Source organism: Salmo salar, chromosome ssa04 (assembly GCF_905237065.1).
Source record: "Salmo salar chromosome ssa04, Ssal_v3.1, whole genome shotgun sequence".
Taxonomy (NCBI): domain Eukaryota; kingdom Metazoa; phylum Chordata; class Actinopteri; order Salmoniformes; family Salmonidae; genus Salmo; species Salmo salar.
Window position 1 is genome coordinate 48,745,949 of NC_059445.1, and position 20,313 is coordinate 48,766,261.

A 20,313-nucleotide genomic window follows, 5' to 3' on the forward strand; every position below is an offset into this window, starting at 1 on the left:
CTGGATTGATGCAAACAATCATTATATCATTATGCTAGGGAGGCATAGGCTACTTTATAGCTAGTTAACATTAAATTGAGAACGTTATGGGCAAGCTTTTCCATCTACCAGAAGACAGTTGGGCCTATCATTAGCATCTCAATATTTTCCTGTTCCTTAATTTTTTACCTTGGTTCAAACGTGGAGGCAATTATTTTATAAAGACTTCCTCATGTGGTTGAGATGGTTGAGAGGGATGAGGCAAAAGGAATGACCAATAAGTGTGGCTGCACAACTGATTGGCAAACGTACTGCAAATTGAGAAATCGAGACTAAACTGAATAAAAATAAAAATAAACTACACTATGAAACAAAGATAAATTACATAAAGAATAACAGTAAAAAGCTTTGGAGCACCTTCAATTAAATTTTGGGAAAAAGGCAAACTCAGCTCCATCATTCATTGAATCAGATGGCTTATTCATTACAAAACGGACTGATATTGCCAACTACTTTAATAATTTTTTTATTGGCAAGATTAGCAAACTTAGGCATGACATGCCAGCAACAAACGCTGACACTACACATCCAAGTATATCTGACCAAATTATGAAAGACGAGCATTGTAATTTTGAATTCCGTAAAGTGAGTGTGGAAGAGGTGAAAAAAGTATTATTGTCTATCAACAATGACAAGCCACTGGGGTCTGACAACTTAGATGGAAAATTACTGAGGATAATAGCTGACGATATTGCCACTCATATTTGCCAGATTTTCAATTTAAGCCTACTAGAAAGTGTGTGCCCTCAGGCCTGGAGGGTAGCAAAAGTAAATCCTCTACCTAAGAATAGTAAAGCACCCTTTACTCGCTCAAATAGCCGACCAATCAGCCTGTTACCAACCCTTAGTTAACTTTTAGAAAAAATTGTGTTTGACCAGATACAATGCTATTTTACAGTAAACAAATTGACAACAGACTTTCAGAACACTTAAAGGGAAGGACATTCAACAAGCACAGCACTTACACAAATGACTGATGATTGGCTGAGTGAAATTGATGATATAAAGATTGTGGGAGCTGTTTTGTTAGACTTCGGTGCGGCTTTTAAAATTCTCGATTATAGACTGCTGCTGGTAAAACGTATGTGTTATGGCTTTACACCCCCTGCTATATTGTGGGAAAGAGTTACCTGTCTAACAGAACACAGAGGGAGTTCTTTAATAGAAGCTTTTCCAACATAATCCAAGTAGAATCAGGAATTGCCCAGGGCAGCTGTCAAGGCCCCTTACTTTTTTCAATCTTTACTAACGACATGCCACTGGATTTGAGTAAAGCCTAAACCTCAACTAACTCTTGTAATAAATAATGTGGAAATTGAGCTTTGAGGTAACTAAACTGCCTGGAGTAACCCTGGACTGTAAACTGTCATGGTCAAAACATATTGATACAACAGTAGCTAAGATGGGGAGAAGTCTGTCCATAATAAAGCACTGCTCTGCCAACCTCTTAAGGGTGGGACCCTTTTTTTCAATTGTCACCTAAAATGACATACCCAAATCTAACTGCCTGTAACTCAGGACCTGAAGCAAGGATATGCATATTCTTGATACCATTTGAAAGGAAACACTTTGAAGTTTGTGGAAATGTGAAATTATTGTAGGAGAATATAACACATTAGATCTGGTAAAAGATAATACAAAGAAAAAAACATGCGTTCTTTTTTGTACCATCATGTTTGAAATGCAAGAGAAAGGCCATAATGTTTTATTCTAACCCAGGCGCAATTTAGATTTTGGCCACTAGATGGCAGCAGGGCATGTGCACAGTTTTAGGCTGATCCAGGGAACCATTGTATATCTGTTCAAAGTTTTGTATCTCGACTGCCCAAATGTGCCTAATTGGTTTATTAATACATTTTCAAGTTCATAATTGTGCACTCTCCTCAAACAATAGCATGGTATTCTTTGATGTTGTTGATACCTTTCCACTTATTCCGCTCCAGCCATTACACGTGCCAGTCCTGCCCAATTAAGGTGCCACCAACCTCCTGTGTTGTTGCACCTTTAGAACTCCTTTCTAAATTTCTAACAGACATTTACATCACTGTCACCTACGGCGATGAGTCCATGTACTGTGGTGAGGCCATCCGGCTTGTGGCCTGGTGCAGTAGCAATAACCTGAAACTCAACACAGACAAAACCTTGGAAATTGTGGTTTTCTTCAGAAAATCCATCCTGATCCAGTTTTACGCATCAACCGTTGAGTCCATCCTCAACTCCTCCTTCACTGTCTGGCTTGGGTCTGCGTCTACCCGCTGCAAGGGCAAACTGAAACGCATTGTCCGGTCTGCAGAGAGGATCATCGGCTGCCATCTGCCCCTCATCAAGGTCCTGCACAACTCCAGAGCAAGGAAGCATGCAGGAAAGATCATTGACAACAACTCCCACCCCGGACACCCCCTCCTCCAAAAATGCACCTCTTGCAGGTAGGTCAGGTCACTCATGACCAAAACCTCCTACCTCCTGAAAAGTGTCTTCCCACGGGCTTTGGCCCTCACCAACCGCCCATCTGGCCCATAGAGACTAAATGACTATGCACTCTATGCTGTACACAATATAACTGCACTATACTGCATTACACTCTGCCCATCTCTCTGCATTTATACAATTGAAGTCAGAAGTTTACATACAAATACATTTCAACTCAGTTTTTCACAATTCCTGACATTTAATCCTAGTAAAAATTCCCTGTTTTAGGTCAGTTAGGATCACCACTTCATTTTAAGAATGTGAAATGTCAGAATAATAGTAGAGAGAATTATTTATTTCAGATTTTATTTCTTTCATCACATTCCCAGTGGGTCAGAAGTTTACATACACTCAGAGTATTTGGTAGCATTGCCGTTAAATTGTTGAACTTGGGTCAAACTTTTTGGGTAGCCTTCCACAAGCTTCCCACAATAAGTTGGGTGAATTTTGGACAATTCCTGGTGTAACTGTGTCAGGTTTGCAGGCCTCCTTGCTCGCACACGCTTTTTCAGTTCTGCCCACAAATTGTCTGTAGGGTTGAGGTCAGGGCTTTGTGATGCCCACTCCAATAACTTGACTTTGTTGTCCTTAAGCCATTATTGGCACAACTTTGGAAGTATGCTTGGGGTCATTGTCCATTTGGAAGACCCATTTTCGACTAAGCTTTAACTTCCAGACTGATGTCTTGAGATATTGCTTCAATATATTCACATAATTTTCCTGCCTCATGATGCCATCTATTTTGTGAAGTGCACCAGTCCCTCCTGCAGCAAAGCACCCCCCACAACATGATGCTGCCACCCCCGTGCTTTACGGTTGGGATGGTGTTCTTCAGCTTGCAAGCCTCCCCTTTTTCCTTCAAACATAACGATGGTCATTATGGCCAAACAGTTCTATTTTTATTTCATCAGATCAGAGGGCATTTCTCCAAAAAGTACCATCTTTGTCCCCATGTGCAGTTGCAAACTGCAGTCTGGCTTTTTTATGGCGGTTTTGGAGCAGTGGCTTCTTCCTTGCTAAGTGGCCTTTCAGGTTATGTCGACATAGGACTCGTTTTACTGTGGATATAGATACTTTTGTACCTGTTTCCTCCAGCATCTTCACAAGGTCCTTTGCTGTTGTTCTGGGATTGATTTGCACTTTACGCACCAAAGTACGTTCAACTCTAGGAGACAGAACGTGTCTCCTTCCTGAGCGGTATGACGGCTGTGTGGTTCCATGGTGTTTATACTTGCATACTATTGTTTGTACAGATGAACGTGGTACCTTTAGGCATTTGGAAATTGCTCCCAAGGATGAACCAGACTTGTGAAGGTCTACAAAAAGTTTTCTGATGTCTCGACTGATTTCTTTTGATTTTCCCATGATGTCAAGCAAAGAGGCACTGAGTTTGAAGGTAGGCCTTGAAATACATCCACAGGTACACCTCTAATTGACTCAAATTATGTCAATTGGCCTATCAGAAGCTTCTAAAGCTATGACATAATTTTCTGGAATTTTCCAAGCTGTTTAATGGCACAGTCAACTTAGTGTATGTAAACTTCTGACCCACTGGAATTGTGATACTGTGAATTATAAGTGAAAAAAATCTGTCTGTAAACAAATGTTGGACAAATGACTTGTGTCATGCACAAAGTAGATGTCCGAACCGACTTGCCAAAACTATAGTTTGTTAACAAGAAATTTGTGGAGTTTTAATGACTCCAACATAAGTGCATGTAAACTTCCGACTTCAACTGTATATATTCATACTGATACTGTAAATTGGTACATCCACTGTATATCAACCGTATACCCACTGTATATTTGTATATCTGCTCATTCTCTTGTAGCTTTATGCTCACTCTACCTAGTTGTATATAATGTATGTAAACTTTGTTTAAACTTTGCTGACTGCTTTCTGTCTCTAAATGTTGTCTATCACTAGCAGCACCATATCACCAAGCCAAATTCTGGGTATGTGTAAATATACCTGGTGAATAAAGGTGATTCTGATTGACACTCCAAATATACTGTATCTTAATTTAACTGTTTTCTACAATCGTAATCATTTGAACACAAAGTGGAAAACTGCAGGACTCATACACCTGGACTGGATAAATTTGGAGGCAGTCACACATCAATGTACATCAATTTAACACTATGGCATGATTTCAGTATTTTCTTCACAGTTTAACAGCCATTATATAAATTGCCTAACCCACATCACAAGTCGCTGTTGAATTGATCTGACATTCAACCTGTAGGTCATGCAGTGTAGCCTACATGTAATCTCGTCAATATGTCCTGGTGCTGATTTGTAATGCATGCCAATAATGGCAAAATGACGTCGTGTCATATTTCTCTGAAGTATCATCCCCACAACTAATACACTGCAGCATCGCTCCACATAGATGATATGACTATTTCCTGTAATGCAGGATAGATAGAATAAGAGCTGATCTTCCCCATTGATGAGGAGAATAATGGAGGGAGAGAAAGTAAATAACAAACGCATGAAAGTCAGCAGAGCAGAGAATTACTGACTGAAACGGTCATAGAGCTAATGGTGTTGTAGTAGTGCTAGTTGCCATTAGACAGAACTATCACCAAAACCACACTATAACACTATATACTGTAAAAAGCAACCTATAGTGTATGAAACCTTGTGATTTGCATATCATCAGATTGTGTAGAATCTTCCCTGTGGCTCAGTTGGTAGAGCATGGTGTTTGCAACGCCAGGGTTGTGGGTTCAATTCCCACGGGGGGGCAGTACAACAAAAAAAAATATATTAAAAAAAATATGTATGCATTCAGTACTGTAAGTCACTCTGGAAAGCGTCTGCTAAATGACTAAAATGTAAATGTAGAATTATGTATCAACTCCAAGTATACATTGTCAAATGAAGCAGTTATTTAGAATCGATGCAAAATACATTTGCTTAAATTGAATACGCAGATCCAAAAATGATGTTTCCCCTTTACTTGTTTATTCAGAGAATTGGCAAAGTTACTTTACAAAGGCCCGGGTGCTTTTACCCAAGCAAACAAGAATAAGGTTGCAAAACTCCAGTAATTTTTCCAAAATTCCTAGGTTTTCCAGAAATCCTGGTTGGAGGTTCCTTCTTTTCCCCCCTGATTCTGGGAATCTTCTAACCGGGATTTTTGGAAAAGCCATACATTTTAGGAAAGATACCATATTTTTGCCACTCTAATCAAGACAAATTAGTGCACATTCAAGCTTAAATGTAGTTGAAAACTTACTTGTGTTTGGAATTTGCAGGCATGCCAATTATGGGTACGTAAATAGGAAATCCTGCTGAGTACCGAATGTTGCAAAAAAAAAAATCCTGCCATTTAGGATTGACAACACTGTTGGTTAGCCCTGATGTTCTTTCATAATGTGTAGAGTTTTCTATTCCAACATAATTATATTTTGTTTTACTTCATTGCAAAGATTCTGTAACTAGTTTTTCAATGTACAGTATAGTTATTTGGTTGGATAACACTTTGAACACTAAACACAAACTAAACTGAGTGAGAATTTCAGCTCAACCTTGAACAGGCTCATCAATATCCAGAACACAACTTTGACTTAATGCTGCCACCAAGGGGAATTGTGAGATAAAAATCTTACATTTAATTACATGCTGCTGAGCAGTTGTAAAGAAAAGTAGGATCATCATAGTATCAAAGTATCATCAACTGCCACAGGTAACAACACAGTAGGATAGTAAAACCCCACAAAGACAATAAATAAATTAAACCATTACAGAACTAAAAGCACAATGGTAAAACAAGTCTCCAAAATGTAGAACGTAATTCAATCGTGATGACCTAATTTGGATGTCCAGCTTGGTCACTACAGCTGGGGTGGCTATAAGGTGACAATAATGCATTCTCCTCCCCTCGGCAAGCCCATGTTCTATAAAAACAGATCAATTTAACATACCCCATTAAGCCAGGAATGACAGCTTGTCAGTATTGAACACCACACAGTTCTTATTTCAACATACCCCTGTTCCTCCTTATACAGCTGACAGTTCTTGGACTCACATATTTGCTGGGATATTTATCTATTCTAGGCAGAACTGAGTTATTTCACATATTTGTACAAAATAAAATAATTATAATAAAATGTAAACTAATAAAAGTTGAACAAAACATACAACTCTAAGGTTGGTAACAGAATGACAGCACAAACAGCACAAACCTTCATCCTCTTCCAAAACTGAGCATCTGCACTGTTCTTCAAGTAAATGTGTTTTTGTAAAATTTTCAGTGGAAATTGTTAAAAGTAGTTCTTGTGCATATAAACTCAGCAAAAAAAAGAAGCGTCCTCTCACTGTCAGCTGCGTTTATTTTCAGCAAACTTAACATGTGTAAATATTTGTATAAACATAACAAGATTCAACAACTGAGACATAAATTGAACACGTTTCACAGACATGTGAGTAACAGAAATTGAATAATGTGTCCCTGAACAAAGGGGGAGTCAAAATCAAAAGTAACAGTCAGTATCTGGTGTGGCCACCAGCTGCATTAAGTACTGCAGTGCATCTCCTCCTCATTGACTGCACCAGATTTGCCAGTTCTTGCTGTGAGATGTTACCCCAGTCTTCCACCAAGGCACCTGCAAGTTCCCGGACATTTCTGGGGGGAATGGCCCTAGCCCTCACCCTCCGATCCAACAGGTCCCAGACGTGCTCAATGGGATTGAGATCCGGGCTATTCGCTGGCCATGGCAGAACACTGACATTCCTGTCTTGCAGGAAATCATACACAGAATGAGCAGTATGGCTGGTGGCATTGTCATGCTGGAGGGTCATGTCAGGATGAGCCTGCAGGAAGGGTACCACATGAGGGAGGAGGATGTCTTCCCTGTAACGCACAGAGTTGAGATTGCCTGCAATGACAACAAGCTCAGTCTGATGATGCTGTGACACACCGCCCCAGACCATGATGGACCCTCCACCTCCAAATCGATCCCGCTCCAGAGTACAGGCCTCGGTGTAACACTCACTCCTTCGACGATAAGCGCGAGTCCGACCATCACCCCTGGTGAGACAAAACCGCAACTGGTCAGTGAAGAGCACTTTTTTCCAGTCCTGTCTGGTCCAGCGACGGTGGGTTTGTGCCCATAGGTAATGTTGTTGCCGGTGATGTCTGGTGAGGACCTGCCTTACAACAGGCCTACAAGCCCTCAGTCCAGCCTCTCTCAGCCAATTGCGGACAGTCTGAGCTCTGATGGAGGGATTGTGCATTCCTGGTGTAACTCGGGCAGTTGTTGTTGCCATCCTGTACCTGTCCCGCAGGTGTTAAGTTTGGATGTACCAATCCTGTGCAGATGTTGTTACACGTGGTCTGCCACTGCGAGGACAATCAGCTGTTCGTCCTGTCTCCCTGTAGCGCTGTCTTAGGCGTCTCACAGTACGGACATTGCAATTTATTGCCCTGGCCACATCTGCAGTCCTCATGCCTCCTTGCAGCATGCCTAAGGCACGTTCACGCAGATGAGAAGGGACCCTTGGCATCTTTCTTTTGGTGTTTTTCAGAGTCAGTAGAAAGGCCTCTTTAGTGTCCTCAGTTTTCATAATTGGGACCTTAATTGCCTACCGTCTGTAAGCTGTTAGTGTCTTAACGACCGTTTCACAGGTGCATGTTCATTAATTGTTTATGGTTCATTGAACAAGCATGGGAAACAGTGTTTAAACCCTTTACAATGAAGATCTGTGAAGTTATTTTGATTTTTACTAATTATCTTTGAAAGACAGGGTCCTGAAAAAGGGTTTAGTTGTATGCTTTAAATTTGCAATGAATGTTTTTTGTTTGACATACATTTTAAAGTGAAAAACTGGAGTCTCAGTGTCACTCTGTCAACATGGAATTCCCCAGACTGCTTTCGTTCTATGATTAATGTTTCATAATTTGGGATATGCTTAGGAGGTGTCTGCTGCTGGTAGATATATGGAGACAAGAAGGGTATAGGCCTACAGTACAAATATGCTGCTAAATGTACTTAACATTTTGGCTGAGGATAAAACAATCTTACTGTAGTTTGGTTCCATGTTAAATACTGATCTACACATTGCTCATATTGGGGTGGCAGGTAGCCTAGTGGTTAGAGTGTTAGAGCATTGGACTAGTAACAGAAAGGTTGCAAGATTGAATCCCTGAGCTGACAAGGTAAAAATCTGTCGTTCTGCCCCTGAACAAGGCAGTTAACCCACTGTTCCTAGGCCCTCATTGAAAATAAGAATTTGTTCTTAACTGACTTGCCTAGTTAAATAAAGTTAAAGCATATATATATATATATATATATATATTACAGGGATGGATGTACTTCTTTACACCACCAGGTGGCAATCCAGCTCTGTAAATTCTTCATCTGTTTCTGCCATGTCAAGTCTTACCATGTGTAGAAACTCATATTTCCTCTTCGAAAACATCCTACCAATGATGGAAACAGGCTGCTACCTGAACACTCCAATCCCATTAATTACTGAATGAAAAAATCTAAATGCACATGTTTGCAAAATAAAGTTTATAAATCTGTCAATATATGTTTTATTATTTTGTCAATCATAATCACATGTATTGTAACATTGTAGGTTTTTATACTATGGGGATACTTTTTATAAGCCTATTGTAAGTTCATGCATGTACTGTAACTATGTCCTGTAAATTGGCACACAATACAGTCTATGACTAAACATGTGGCTGTTCTGTAAATAGTGGATAAGGTCTGTTTTCAAAAGCAATATTCTTTTAAACAATCATCTTTCTACATTAATTGGGTGAGGTCACTTGTGAATTTCCTTCATCCATACAAACTCTGGATAACCCTGAAGCAATTATTTTTCTATGAGTCCTATCCTACTGCATTAGTTTACACAGCCAGACAATCTGAAGTGGTTTCAGGGATTAATCAAAAACATAAGATTGATTAAATGTATAAACTCCTTATTAATACACAATTGCAGAGTAGTAATTTAGACTTGATCCCTCCGAGTTTCAGACTTACAATGAGAAGCCGCCCTCCTCAGCTCTCATTACCTGTGCATGACTGGCTTCCTGAGCGTCACATCCTCATTGCTTTTTAAAAGAGTCCCAGTCCAACCCAGCTGGAGTAGGGATAACCTTTTCCATTAACAATAGGCTGCTCAACAAGGGTTGCTTCCTCTCATGCAGAGAGAGGGTACTTAAAATTCATGCCATCCTCTTGGTATAATCCTGTCTGGGGATTATGATTGGTTGTATTTGCCTTATGCTCATTAATAGACATGTTTGGAAACCACTTGCAGGCTGATCTCAGTTGTCTTATTGTACAGCATCAGTAAGATACATCATGAAAACCTTTTATAGCATTCTGAATTAATCTGGCAGTGTGGTAAAGTTCAGTGGTGCCTGTCAGTGTCACAAATGTCTTGATGTGTCAGGTGGACATACATCTCCCAAGTCACCAATTTCTCTTGCATAGTTTAAATGAATATTAAAATACTTTTCATCATATCAAACCAAATGAAATCAAACTGTTAACAGTTTGATGTGAGATATGAAGCTGTTAACTGCCACTGCTGCTGAGGGATGAAACAGAGAACATCAGAAATTCATCCAACATTTGTCTCTGGAAAATGCTGTAAGTGAAAGGCTGATAACTGGTGTCTACTGCACAGCATACATTATCATGCACCACCTGGAGTCTTTGTGCAGTGAACTTTAGATTCTTCAATGCTGCTTTCATACAAGACCAGAGCCACATGGTCCTTAACAACATGCAACATTTGATCGATGGATAACCTCACGGGATTAACAAACATTTGAAGGAGAATCAATGTCTATCTCAGGAGGGATGCTCCAGGTGCTATTGCTCACCGTAGAGACAGACAAAAGTTTGAGTCAGTCAAAAGCAAGCTACTCTACCTGGCAAGAGGCCATCAAATGTTTCAAACAGAGCAGCACCTTCACCAGAAATTGACATTTGACACTAGTTGCAGGTTGAAACGTTACATGTATAACCTTGACGTGTATGACCAACACAGAATACAGTTTTCTGTTGGTGTGTACACTGAGCAACTGTGTCTGAAATACTCAATCATTTGGCAGAAGTGGGATTGGAATCCTCACCAGCTCTGCTTCTCAATCACTTTAGCAATCTGGGCATATGAGTCAGCAATTTCTCTCTGAAGAAAATTAAACAGACAATGTATAATCATCCACATTGTTTCTGAGCACCTGTTCATCCAGCCAGCAACATAATCACTTCAGGGTTGGGTAAATGACTTGCATAGACATCAAGGCTGGAGATTAAATTAAACAACTCAAAGTTAAATCTCTAACACGCACACAAATAGACAGAAAGAGTGAAACTGTTTTTTGAGTATGATTCTGTGTTTTCACATGCAAAAGTGATTGCTTTTGATAAAAACGCTTTATCTGCCTTCCCAACGAAAACTTGTTTGAAAATTAAAACATTTATTTTATGGACGATGCACCATGCTGCCTTGATAACAACATACCAAGCAGGGCAGATTACTGGTCGATTTGAGAAGGGCACTCCTCCCTCTCCGCTTTCGCCCGATGACATGACGGGCCCAATGATTTATATATACACTAGATGACAGACAGGGTGTGCTGTGTTGAAGCCACCGCACCTCCATTATGGCTCTCCCCCAAAAAATATATTTTGGAAGCTATAGAAATGCATTTATTAATGTATACATTTGTTTTTGTCAAATTTATTCTAACAGACACTTTAGTGCATACTTTTAAATTATGTGAGCTAAACATAAAAACAATAAAAGATATAAAAACATTTTCTTTAAAGTATAATTTTTGGAAAGTTACTGTCCCCACTACAATACAAAATACTTGAATACATGTAATTCTGTCCTTGAAACTTTAAATGAAATACTGTAGAATTCCATTCATTCCTATGGAAGAGTTCGTTTCTGAGTATTACCATTATGGCTAACTGTTGGCTTCAAAGCCTCTCCATGGCCAAAACATAGCATCAGCAATCCAGGGTTTATATACTGTACGTCATAGGAAGGGCCATAGCCCGGTGTACCCTGGGCCAGATTAATCAAATCTGTCCATTGTTTAACCAAGTTTTCAGAGAGACGGTAGGTATATGGTTCTGTTCGGCACTGAGGTAAAATTTGTTTTGTATTGGATATGGATTTATCTCATAAATAGCTATTGAGCCAAGCATACCATGGCAATACATTTGTTTTATTTTCAATCAGGGGAGAATGGATAACAATCCACACTTTAAAACAATTATTTTAGAATTTTTTTTAAAGATCGAAATCTGAATAATAAAAAATAAAATAAAAACATGCATAAAAAAGGTCTGGATTGTTTTCCATCCTCCCCTGATTCAGAATACTTATTGTTATTTTCAGAGGTAGACTGACTCTGACAGCCTAATACTCAATCTAAACGTGAATCGATTCTCAATTGCGATGTGGTTCTAGAAACATAAAGCCCTTTACTTTCATATCACATCAAAATAATTTCATAAATGCAAAATATACACTTACTGTACAGTGTACTGTACACTATTTTAACCGGCTTTATCACAGTTGCACCCAACAGTATTTGTCAGTTTAGTCGCGGTAAGTAGGGTTGCTGAGGGTGCTGCAGCACCCCCTGAGAAATCAGAATAAAAAATATATATTTATATTAAAATATGATATATTTTTTTTACAAAAGTAGTGTATGGGGCCTTTACTAGTATTAGGAGACAGATATGGACATCTGTAGCACGGCCAAAAACATATTTTCTGTATCTCAGTTTTGGCAAAAAATATTTTGTCTTTCCCATTCACCCTCTGAATGGGACACATACAGTACACAATCCATATCTCAATTGTCTCAAGGCTTAATCTTTCTGTCTCCTCCCCTTCATCGACACTGATTAAAGTTGATTCAAGCTTGACAAGGTGACATCAATAAGGGATCATAGCTTTCACCTGGATTCACCTGGTCAGTCTGTCACAGAAAAAGCAGGTGTTCCTAATGTTTTGTACACTCAAAGCCAATTTATGCTTGCTCTGGAAATGCTATCTGGAGGCGTCGTGTGGAGGGTTTGATGCAATTGTGGAGCCTCAAGAGGCGTGCAGAGGCCAAATTGAGCTCTGTACCGCATCACTTTGCGCCTCCCATATGTTTGAACAATGAGGAGGACTCTTTATAGCTCTGCGTTACAAGATTGGTTGATGGTAGTTGTGGGCGGGAGGTCCTGTTGACAACTTCCGTCACAACAGCTCTGCTCCGTGAAGCCTGACCACTGCAGAGGCCAGTATCACAGTAAATGCTGTACAAGCCTTTCCGTGCATTTCATGTGTAGCCTAATGTGCATAAAAGGCTCTGCATGGTCAATCCGACAATGGCAGTGGCCATACAGCATTTACTGAGATATGAACTCAACAGAAATCAGAGCATTCATACTTCTTGCGTTTCGGAGAGCTGTCATACGCAGCCAATACATTGGTCTGCACCGCACCACTCCTACAGTAGTGATTCAGGGCTAATCTCTATAGCTATCCAGCTAGTTACAAGCAACTGTCTGAATGAAAAGACAAGACCTTTACTCTTCTGAGATGTTAGAGCCCGTTTCCCAGTTCTTGACATAGGAGCTCAGCCAAGATAGCAAGAAGTAAAAAGACTGCACCTTTTTTCCCACCTGCATCTCCATCCCAAATCTCCCCAGCAAAATTTGCCTACATTTAGGCTATTGTTTATACATGTATTTCCCACTATGTTGTGGTAACAATCTGAGTATAAAACTTGTATGGATGTCAACCCCAATACATATTCATGTCACTGTCATAAATCAACTGCATTACAGTTAAAAACCACTTTGACTACCACAACCTACTTCTGTATACTAACTATGCTACCAGCTTTTAGAAATCGTAGTTAGCTTTTAGCAGTCAACTTCTAAATGTTATGCAGCAAAAACAAGCAAATATATCCTAATCGGATTTTAGTAACCACATCGTGGGTGAGTTACAATACATAAATCCTGTCGGATTTGACAAATATCAACATTGTTAGATCAGATTTGTGAATGTGTGCCAATCCAGCATCCTACCCCCACGGTCTGCATTCCTGTCATGTCCTGACCAGCAGAGGGTGTAGTTGTGTAGTATTTTGGTCAGGACGTGGCAGAAGATGTCTGTGTATGTTTGTTCTGGGTGTTGTGTTTCTATGTTGGTCTGTGTGGCTCCCGATCAGGGACAGCTGGTTATCGTTGTTCCTGATTGGGAGTCATATATTTAGGAGTATGTTTGTCACTTGGGTTTGTGGATGGTTGTGTTAACACTGCTATGATTTTGTAAGTAGCCTGTCTGGAGTCATTCGTGTTTATTGTTTTCTGTATATACTTTGCTCTAAAATATTAAAAGGATGAGTATCCACATTCCTGCTGCGTTTTGGTCAATTCAACACAGCAACATTTATGACAATTCCATTGACCTCTTAACCGCATCTATCCCCATAACCTCCCTGATCTCTTTTCAGGAGTTCAAACAAATGTTTGTCTTTGAAATCCCTGCTAAAGTACCATAAATATGTTTTTTATTTGTGAACTTGTTCTGATAGCCTTTCGTCAAAGTTCTCCATGTTTGTGTTTATACAGGATGTACAGCCCCCACCTACTGTCAACCAATCATGTCAATGTGAAGTTATACGGAGCCCTCCGCATTGTTACAAAATTTGAGAGGCGCACTACAATGAGGTACGGCGCTCGATTTTGCCTCCGCAAGCTTCTGCAATTGTGTCAAACCCTCCATACGGAGCCTCCAGATCACATTGCTGGAGTAAGCATAAATTGGCTTGTATAGAGCTCGATTTGATCTCCACAAGCCTCCGGGAGCTCTGCAATTGGGTCACACCCTCTGTACGGAGCCTCTGGACCGCCCTGCCAGATCAAGCATAAATTGGCTTTAACAATCTTGATCTAATGAATTCTTATAGGATAAGCATTAGAATAAGCTCCTCAATATTTGAAGCCATAGGTAATAATGACTTTGTAGGAGCTGATCCATCGACAGTATTGTGGAATAATTGTAATGTTAAGGTAAGATTTGAATGGAGAAAGCTGATCTGAGAGAAGTGTTACCTTTCTTTCGAAAAAAATAAAACATCAGTATCGACACATGCCTCAAAGAAGTGCAAACATTTTCTATGCATGGTGTTTTGGGAAATGTATGTTATATCTTCAGCTGTTGTAGGAAAAATGCATTGTTAAACCACTCATAATCCTAAATTCCATTGCTATTGGGAAACCGGGCCCAGGACGTTAGTGTGTTTAAAGCTAGCTAGCTAGCTCTCTGCCAATTTATTCTTGATTACAGACAAAATACAGAAATTTCTATGCATAATGCTACTACACACATTGATTAAACGTTATTTATGAATGATTGAATATGAGCGTTAGCTAGCTAGCCAACTTTGCTAGCTAGTTGGATAGCTGCTAAATAGTTAGCTAGCTACTCACCTCGAACCAACACCATTTGCCCACACAAACAATAATAATGAAGAGGCTTTTCTCCATCATCATATTCCTCTCGATCTCCGGTGTCTGAACAAACAGCACTTTGTGAGACGTTGGCATTGGCATCTTTGGCATTGTTCCTAAAGTAAGCTAGATAATTAAAATGGGGTAAATGAAAGCTCAATATTTACTAAAAATACAAGGGAACGTTTTGGTTTACTTCTTTAGCATGCTGCTAGTTAGCTTGTCGATGAATGATTACGTAGACATAACCGATGTCATATCTGAAGGCGTGTAAAAATGTGCCCTGCCCAGCACTCCTGATAGGTGGTGGTGTTTAAGTAAAATAACTACAGTAAAAAATCATTGTAAACCCAAATGTAATGTCAGATTTTGTAATAAAGTAGCTCAAAACTACAGCAATACAAAACACTCTGTAGGTTCCGTTTGAAATACTGTACAGTATATTTGTGTTGAATCTGAAACAGAATTTCACCTGATACAAGAGGCATGGTTTCTCATTCTTGCATCTGGTGAATAATATGATTCCATCAAAAATATAGATTTAGTTTAGTTTAAAAAAAAATGTTATTGATATTATCAATTGTTTCTCAGTTGAGAGAGAATTGTAAGGTTTCATTGCACTCCTTTCTTTTCTATGATGACACACCGTGATCACCTCACTTAGTTTTTGAATTAGATATTGGATTTCATCCAAACAATAAATGAAACAATTTTCTGTATGAGCTGCACCTGAAATCTCAGCACCAATCCAAGGTATAAAAAGTGATTGATCAGACAGATGCAATGTACAGTACCCAGGCAGGACGTAGTCAAGAGATGATCAATAACCAATAATGGCTATTGTTGTATTGTTCTCTTTTTTTTGCACATTGGCAGAGTTATTGTATAAGCAAATGTTCAGCCGTGTGTGTGTGTGTGTGTGTGTGTGTGTGTGTGTGTGTGTGTGTGTGTGTGTGTGTGTGAGACAGAGAATGAGTAAATGAGTGAGTGAGAGAGAGTAAAATGAGAGATACAGAGTGTGTGTATGCAGCACACACTTAAATGCAAGAGGCTATGTGTTTGAGAGATCTGACACCAAAAGCTGGTGGAGTCAGCGCAGTGGAGCCTCATCCTCACTTGCGATCACTTGGATCAGGATTACAGAAAGAGATGCATCTCGTTACTACTCCTATAATGCACCCTCTATGCATCTTCGGTTATCTTTCTCTGACAGCTGTCATAGGTAAGTCATTTAATTTTGGTATCAATAATAGGATAATAACTGTATAGACTGGGATTCAGACATTGACAAAATCAGTGATTATCCTGCTTCTATGAATCATGTGCACTTCATTCTCGTTAGTGAAAATGAGGAAAGGGAATCAAAGTGCTATTGGATGACACTGAAAGTACAGCTTATTTGTGCTAACATACACAGGTTTGAATTGCCTGTTAAGTCTACTAAATAATATATGAATATCCCTCCTGAGTAGAATGGGGGAATTGACCCATAACATTACATTATATATTTTTTGCATTAGTCCAATAAGTGAGTTAGTTAACAAATTAGTTAAGAAATTTGATGAATTAGTTAAGAAATGAAGAGTTCCAGTATAACAGACAAGTGGCTTCAAAGCCTCTCAATGGCCAAGACATAGTTTCAGCAATCCAGGGTTTATGTATGTCATTGGCTGTAATTCTGCCACCTTCCACCGGAGATGCGGAAATCTGACATATGTAGATGTGGTGGATTTGAGATGCAGCCCATGCAAATTCTTTTATATATTTAGCTTAAACTGACATATTTGGATGGGGAATGTTTTATTCTGTTACTTAGATTGACGCACGGGTACGTCAATAGACTCAATTAAGACATTTGTTAAGAAATTTGTTGAGTTAAGAAATTAAGAATTTAAATGGGCTTCTTTTATTGGAATAGGCCATGCTTTTCATTAAATAGCAGTAAACGTATTGGTTATAGACTGGTTATAGCGATATTGTTGAAATATATAAATGCAGCTGCCACTGTATTGAAGCCATTGGACGCAGTTTATCATAACGCACTACGCTTTATTACGGACGATAGGTTCAGTACAGCATTGTATTCTATATCAGAAAGTAGGCTGGCCCTCTTTGAAGTGTCGTAGATCGATGCATTGCACTCTTTTTGTTTCAAAAGCCCTCGAGCATGAACTTCCACCGTACCTTACGCCATTGTTATAGACGTATGAGATACCAGGCCCAGTCTCCACTTTTCGTTTTTTTGCACCTTGCTTGTGGAATGGTCTCCAAGGCTCTCTAAAGTTGGATGAATTGGTTTCTCTAGGGAAATTCAAAAAGCTCATTGAGCACATTGTTACTGAAAAATGTGTTTGTTTTCTATGAATGTGTTTTGCTTTTTTTGTATTGATGTGAATATTTAAGTGTATATTGATGTGTATAGTGATGTGTGTAGTTTATATTGATGTGTATTGATCTATATTAATGTGTATGCAGGGCTTATCTGTGAAAGAGACCTGGGTCTAAGCATGACTCTCTGTTGAAATAAAGATTATACACAGTACCAGTCAAAAGTTGGGACACACCTACTCATTCCAGGGTTTCTCTTTATTTTTCTATGTAGAATAATAGTGAAGACATGAAAACTATTACATTTTATATTTGAGATTCTTCAAGTAGCCACCCTTTGCCTTGATGACAGCTTTGCACACTCTTGGCATTCTCTCAACCAGCTTCATGAGGTAGTCACCTGGAATGCATTTCAATTAACAGGTGTGCCTTGTTAAGTTCATTTGTGTAATTTCTGTCCTTAATGCGTTTGAGACAGTCTGTCAGGTAGGGATGATAAACAGAAGATAGCACTATTTGGTAAAAGACCAAGTCCATATTATGGCAAGAACAGCTCAAATAAGGAAAGAGAAATGACAGTCCATCATTACTTTAAGACATGAAGGTCAGTCAATGTGGAACATTTCAAGAAACTTTGAAAGTTTCTTCAAGTGCAGTCGCAAAAACCATCAAGTGCTATGATGAAACTGGCTCTCATGAGGACCACCCCAGGACAGGAAGACCCAGAGTTACCTTAGCTGCAGAGGATAAGTTCATTAGAGGTACCAGCCTCAGAAATCGGCAATTAAATGCACCTCAGATTGCACCTCACAGAGTTCAAGTCACAGACACATCTCAACATCAACTGTTCAGAGGAGACTGTGTGAATCAGGCCTTGGTAGTCAATTTGCTGCAAAGAAACCACTACTAAAGGACACCAATAATAAGAAGAGACTTGCTTGGGCCAAGAAACACGAGCAATGGACATTAGACCGGTGGAAATATGTCCTTTGGTTGGATGAGTCCAAATTTGAGATTTTTGGTTCCAAACGCCGTGTCTTTGTGAGTCAGAGTAGGTGAACGGATAATCTCCACATTTGTGGTTCCCACCGTGAAGCATGGAGGAGGAGGTGTGATGGTGTGGGGGTGCTTTGCTGGTGACCGTCTGTGTTTTATTTAGAATTCAAGGCACACTTAACCAGCATGGCTACCACAGGATTCTGCAGCGATACACCATCCCATCTGGTTTGCGCTTAGTGGGACTATCATTTGTTTTTCTATTTGACCAAGAAGGAGAGTGATGGTGATGCATCAGATGACCTGGCCTCCACAATCACCCAACGTCAACCCAATTGAGATGGTTTGGGACGATTTGGATCACAGAGTGAAGGAAAAGCAGCCAACAAGTACTCAGCATATGTGGGAACTCCTTCAAGACTGTTGGAAAAGCATTCCTCTTGAAGCTGGATGAGAGAATGCCAAGAGTGTGCAAAGCTGTCATCAAGGCCAAGGGTGGCTACTTTCAAGAATCTAAAATCTAAAATAAATGTTGATTTGTTTTATCACTTTTTTGGTTATTACATGATTCCATATGTGTTATTTGATAGTTTTGATGTCTTCACTATTATTCTACAATGTATAAAAGAGTACTAATAAATAAAAACCCTTCAATGAGTAGGTGTGTCCAAACTTTTGACTGGTACAGTATATATTTATTATTGTAATTTTTTAAATTATTATTATTTATTTTAAATATGACATCTCCCACAAAATGCCACATAGCATTCCTGAACACAATAGGGTCTCTCTAGAGTAGACGTAAACTAATTTAGATACAGATTCAAATATCATACACATATTCATTGGTGGTGGTTCACCCAAGCAGCAGGTGGGTAGAGATTTTCACAGTGTGATTACAAGCAAGCAGCCATTTGTTGCAATGTTTGCTTTTTTGTAGCAATTTATTTGCTACATCTGTTTGGTTTAGATTAACCTTGTTGCACATTTTGCTGTGTTTGTTTCCAGATTGTGAAACAGTGTTAAACATGGAATGACTTGCTGTTGTTTTATGACAAGCACTTATGTAAGACCCACATTTAGTAACTGCACTGAACAGAAGCAATGTATGATAGAACGAACCACAATCTTTGAACACTGAGACAGATCACAAATTCTCCACATACAATTACAGTTTACAAGACTATTCAAATGAGCTGAGACTGTTGGTCTTAATTTCAAAGATACAAAATTAAAATGCAAGATTTATTATCAGCACATTTTAATGCTAAGTGTATATTTAAATATTCAAGTCAGCATTTGAACTAACCCTTTGAGCATGAGGGAAATTAAACAGTTGAAAGAGTTACCCCATGGAGTGGTGTTTTGCTTGTGATTATGCAGAGCATCACATGTAGGATGTATACTGCTCAAAAAAATAAAGGGAACACTTAAACAACACAATGTAACTCCAAGTCAATCACACTTCTATGAAATCAAACTGTCCACTTAGGATGCAACACTGATTGACAATACATTTCACATGCTGTTGTGCAAATGGAATAGACAACAGGTGGAAATTATAGGCAATTAGCAAGACACCCCCAATAAAGGAGTGGTTCTGCCGGTGGGGACCACAGACCACTTCTCAGTTCCTATGCTTCCTGGCTGATGTTTTGGTCACTTTTGAATGCTGGCGGTGCTTTCACTCTAGTGGTAGCATGAGACGCAGTCTACAACCCACACAAGTGGCTCAGGTAGTGCAGCTCATCCAGGATGGCACATCAATGCGAGCTGTGGCAAGAAGGTTTGCTGTGTCTGTCAGCGTAGTGTCCAGAGCATGGAGGCGCTACCAGGAGACAGGCCAGTACATCAGGAGACGTGGAGGAGGCCGTAGGAGGGCAACAACCCAGCAGCAGGACCGCTACCTCCGCCTTTGTGCAAGGAGGAGCAGGAGGAGCACTGCCAGAGCCCTGCAAAATGACCTCCAGC

General features: G+C 39.5%; 1 protein-coding gene across 2 annotated transcripts in view; it reads left to right on the forward strand.

Moving 5' to 3' along the window:
* Positions 1 to 16,063: 16,063 nt before the first annotated feature.
* LOC106603307 (relaxin receptor 1) overlaps positions 16,064 to 20,313 on the forward strand; it is a 43,859-nt gene continuing 39,609 nt past the window's right edge. For both annotated transcript variants that reach the window (XM_045717039.1, XM_014196821.2), the window contains exon 1: positions 16,064 to 16,240. In XM_045717039.1, the coding sequence (XP_045572995.1) occupies positions 16,072 to 16,240 (169 nt within the window). In that variant the 5' untranslated portion in view covers positions 16,064 to 16,071. The remainder of the gene's footprint in view (positions 16,241 to 20,313) is intronic.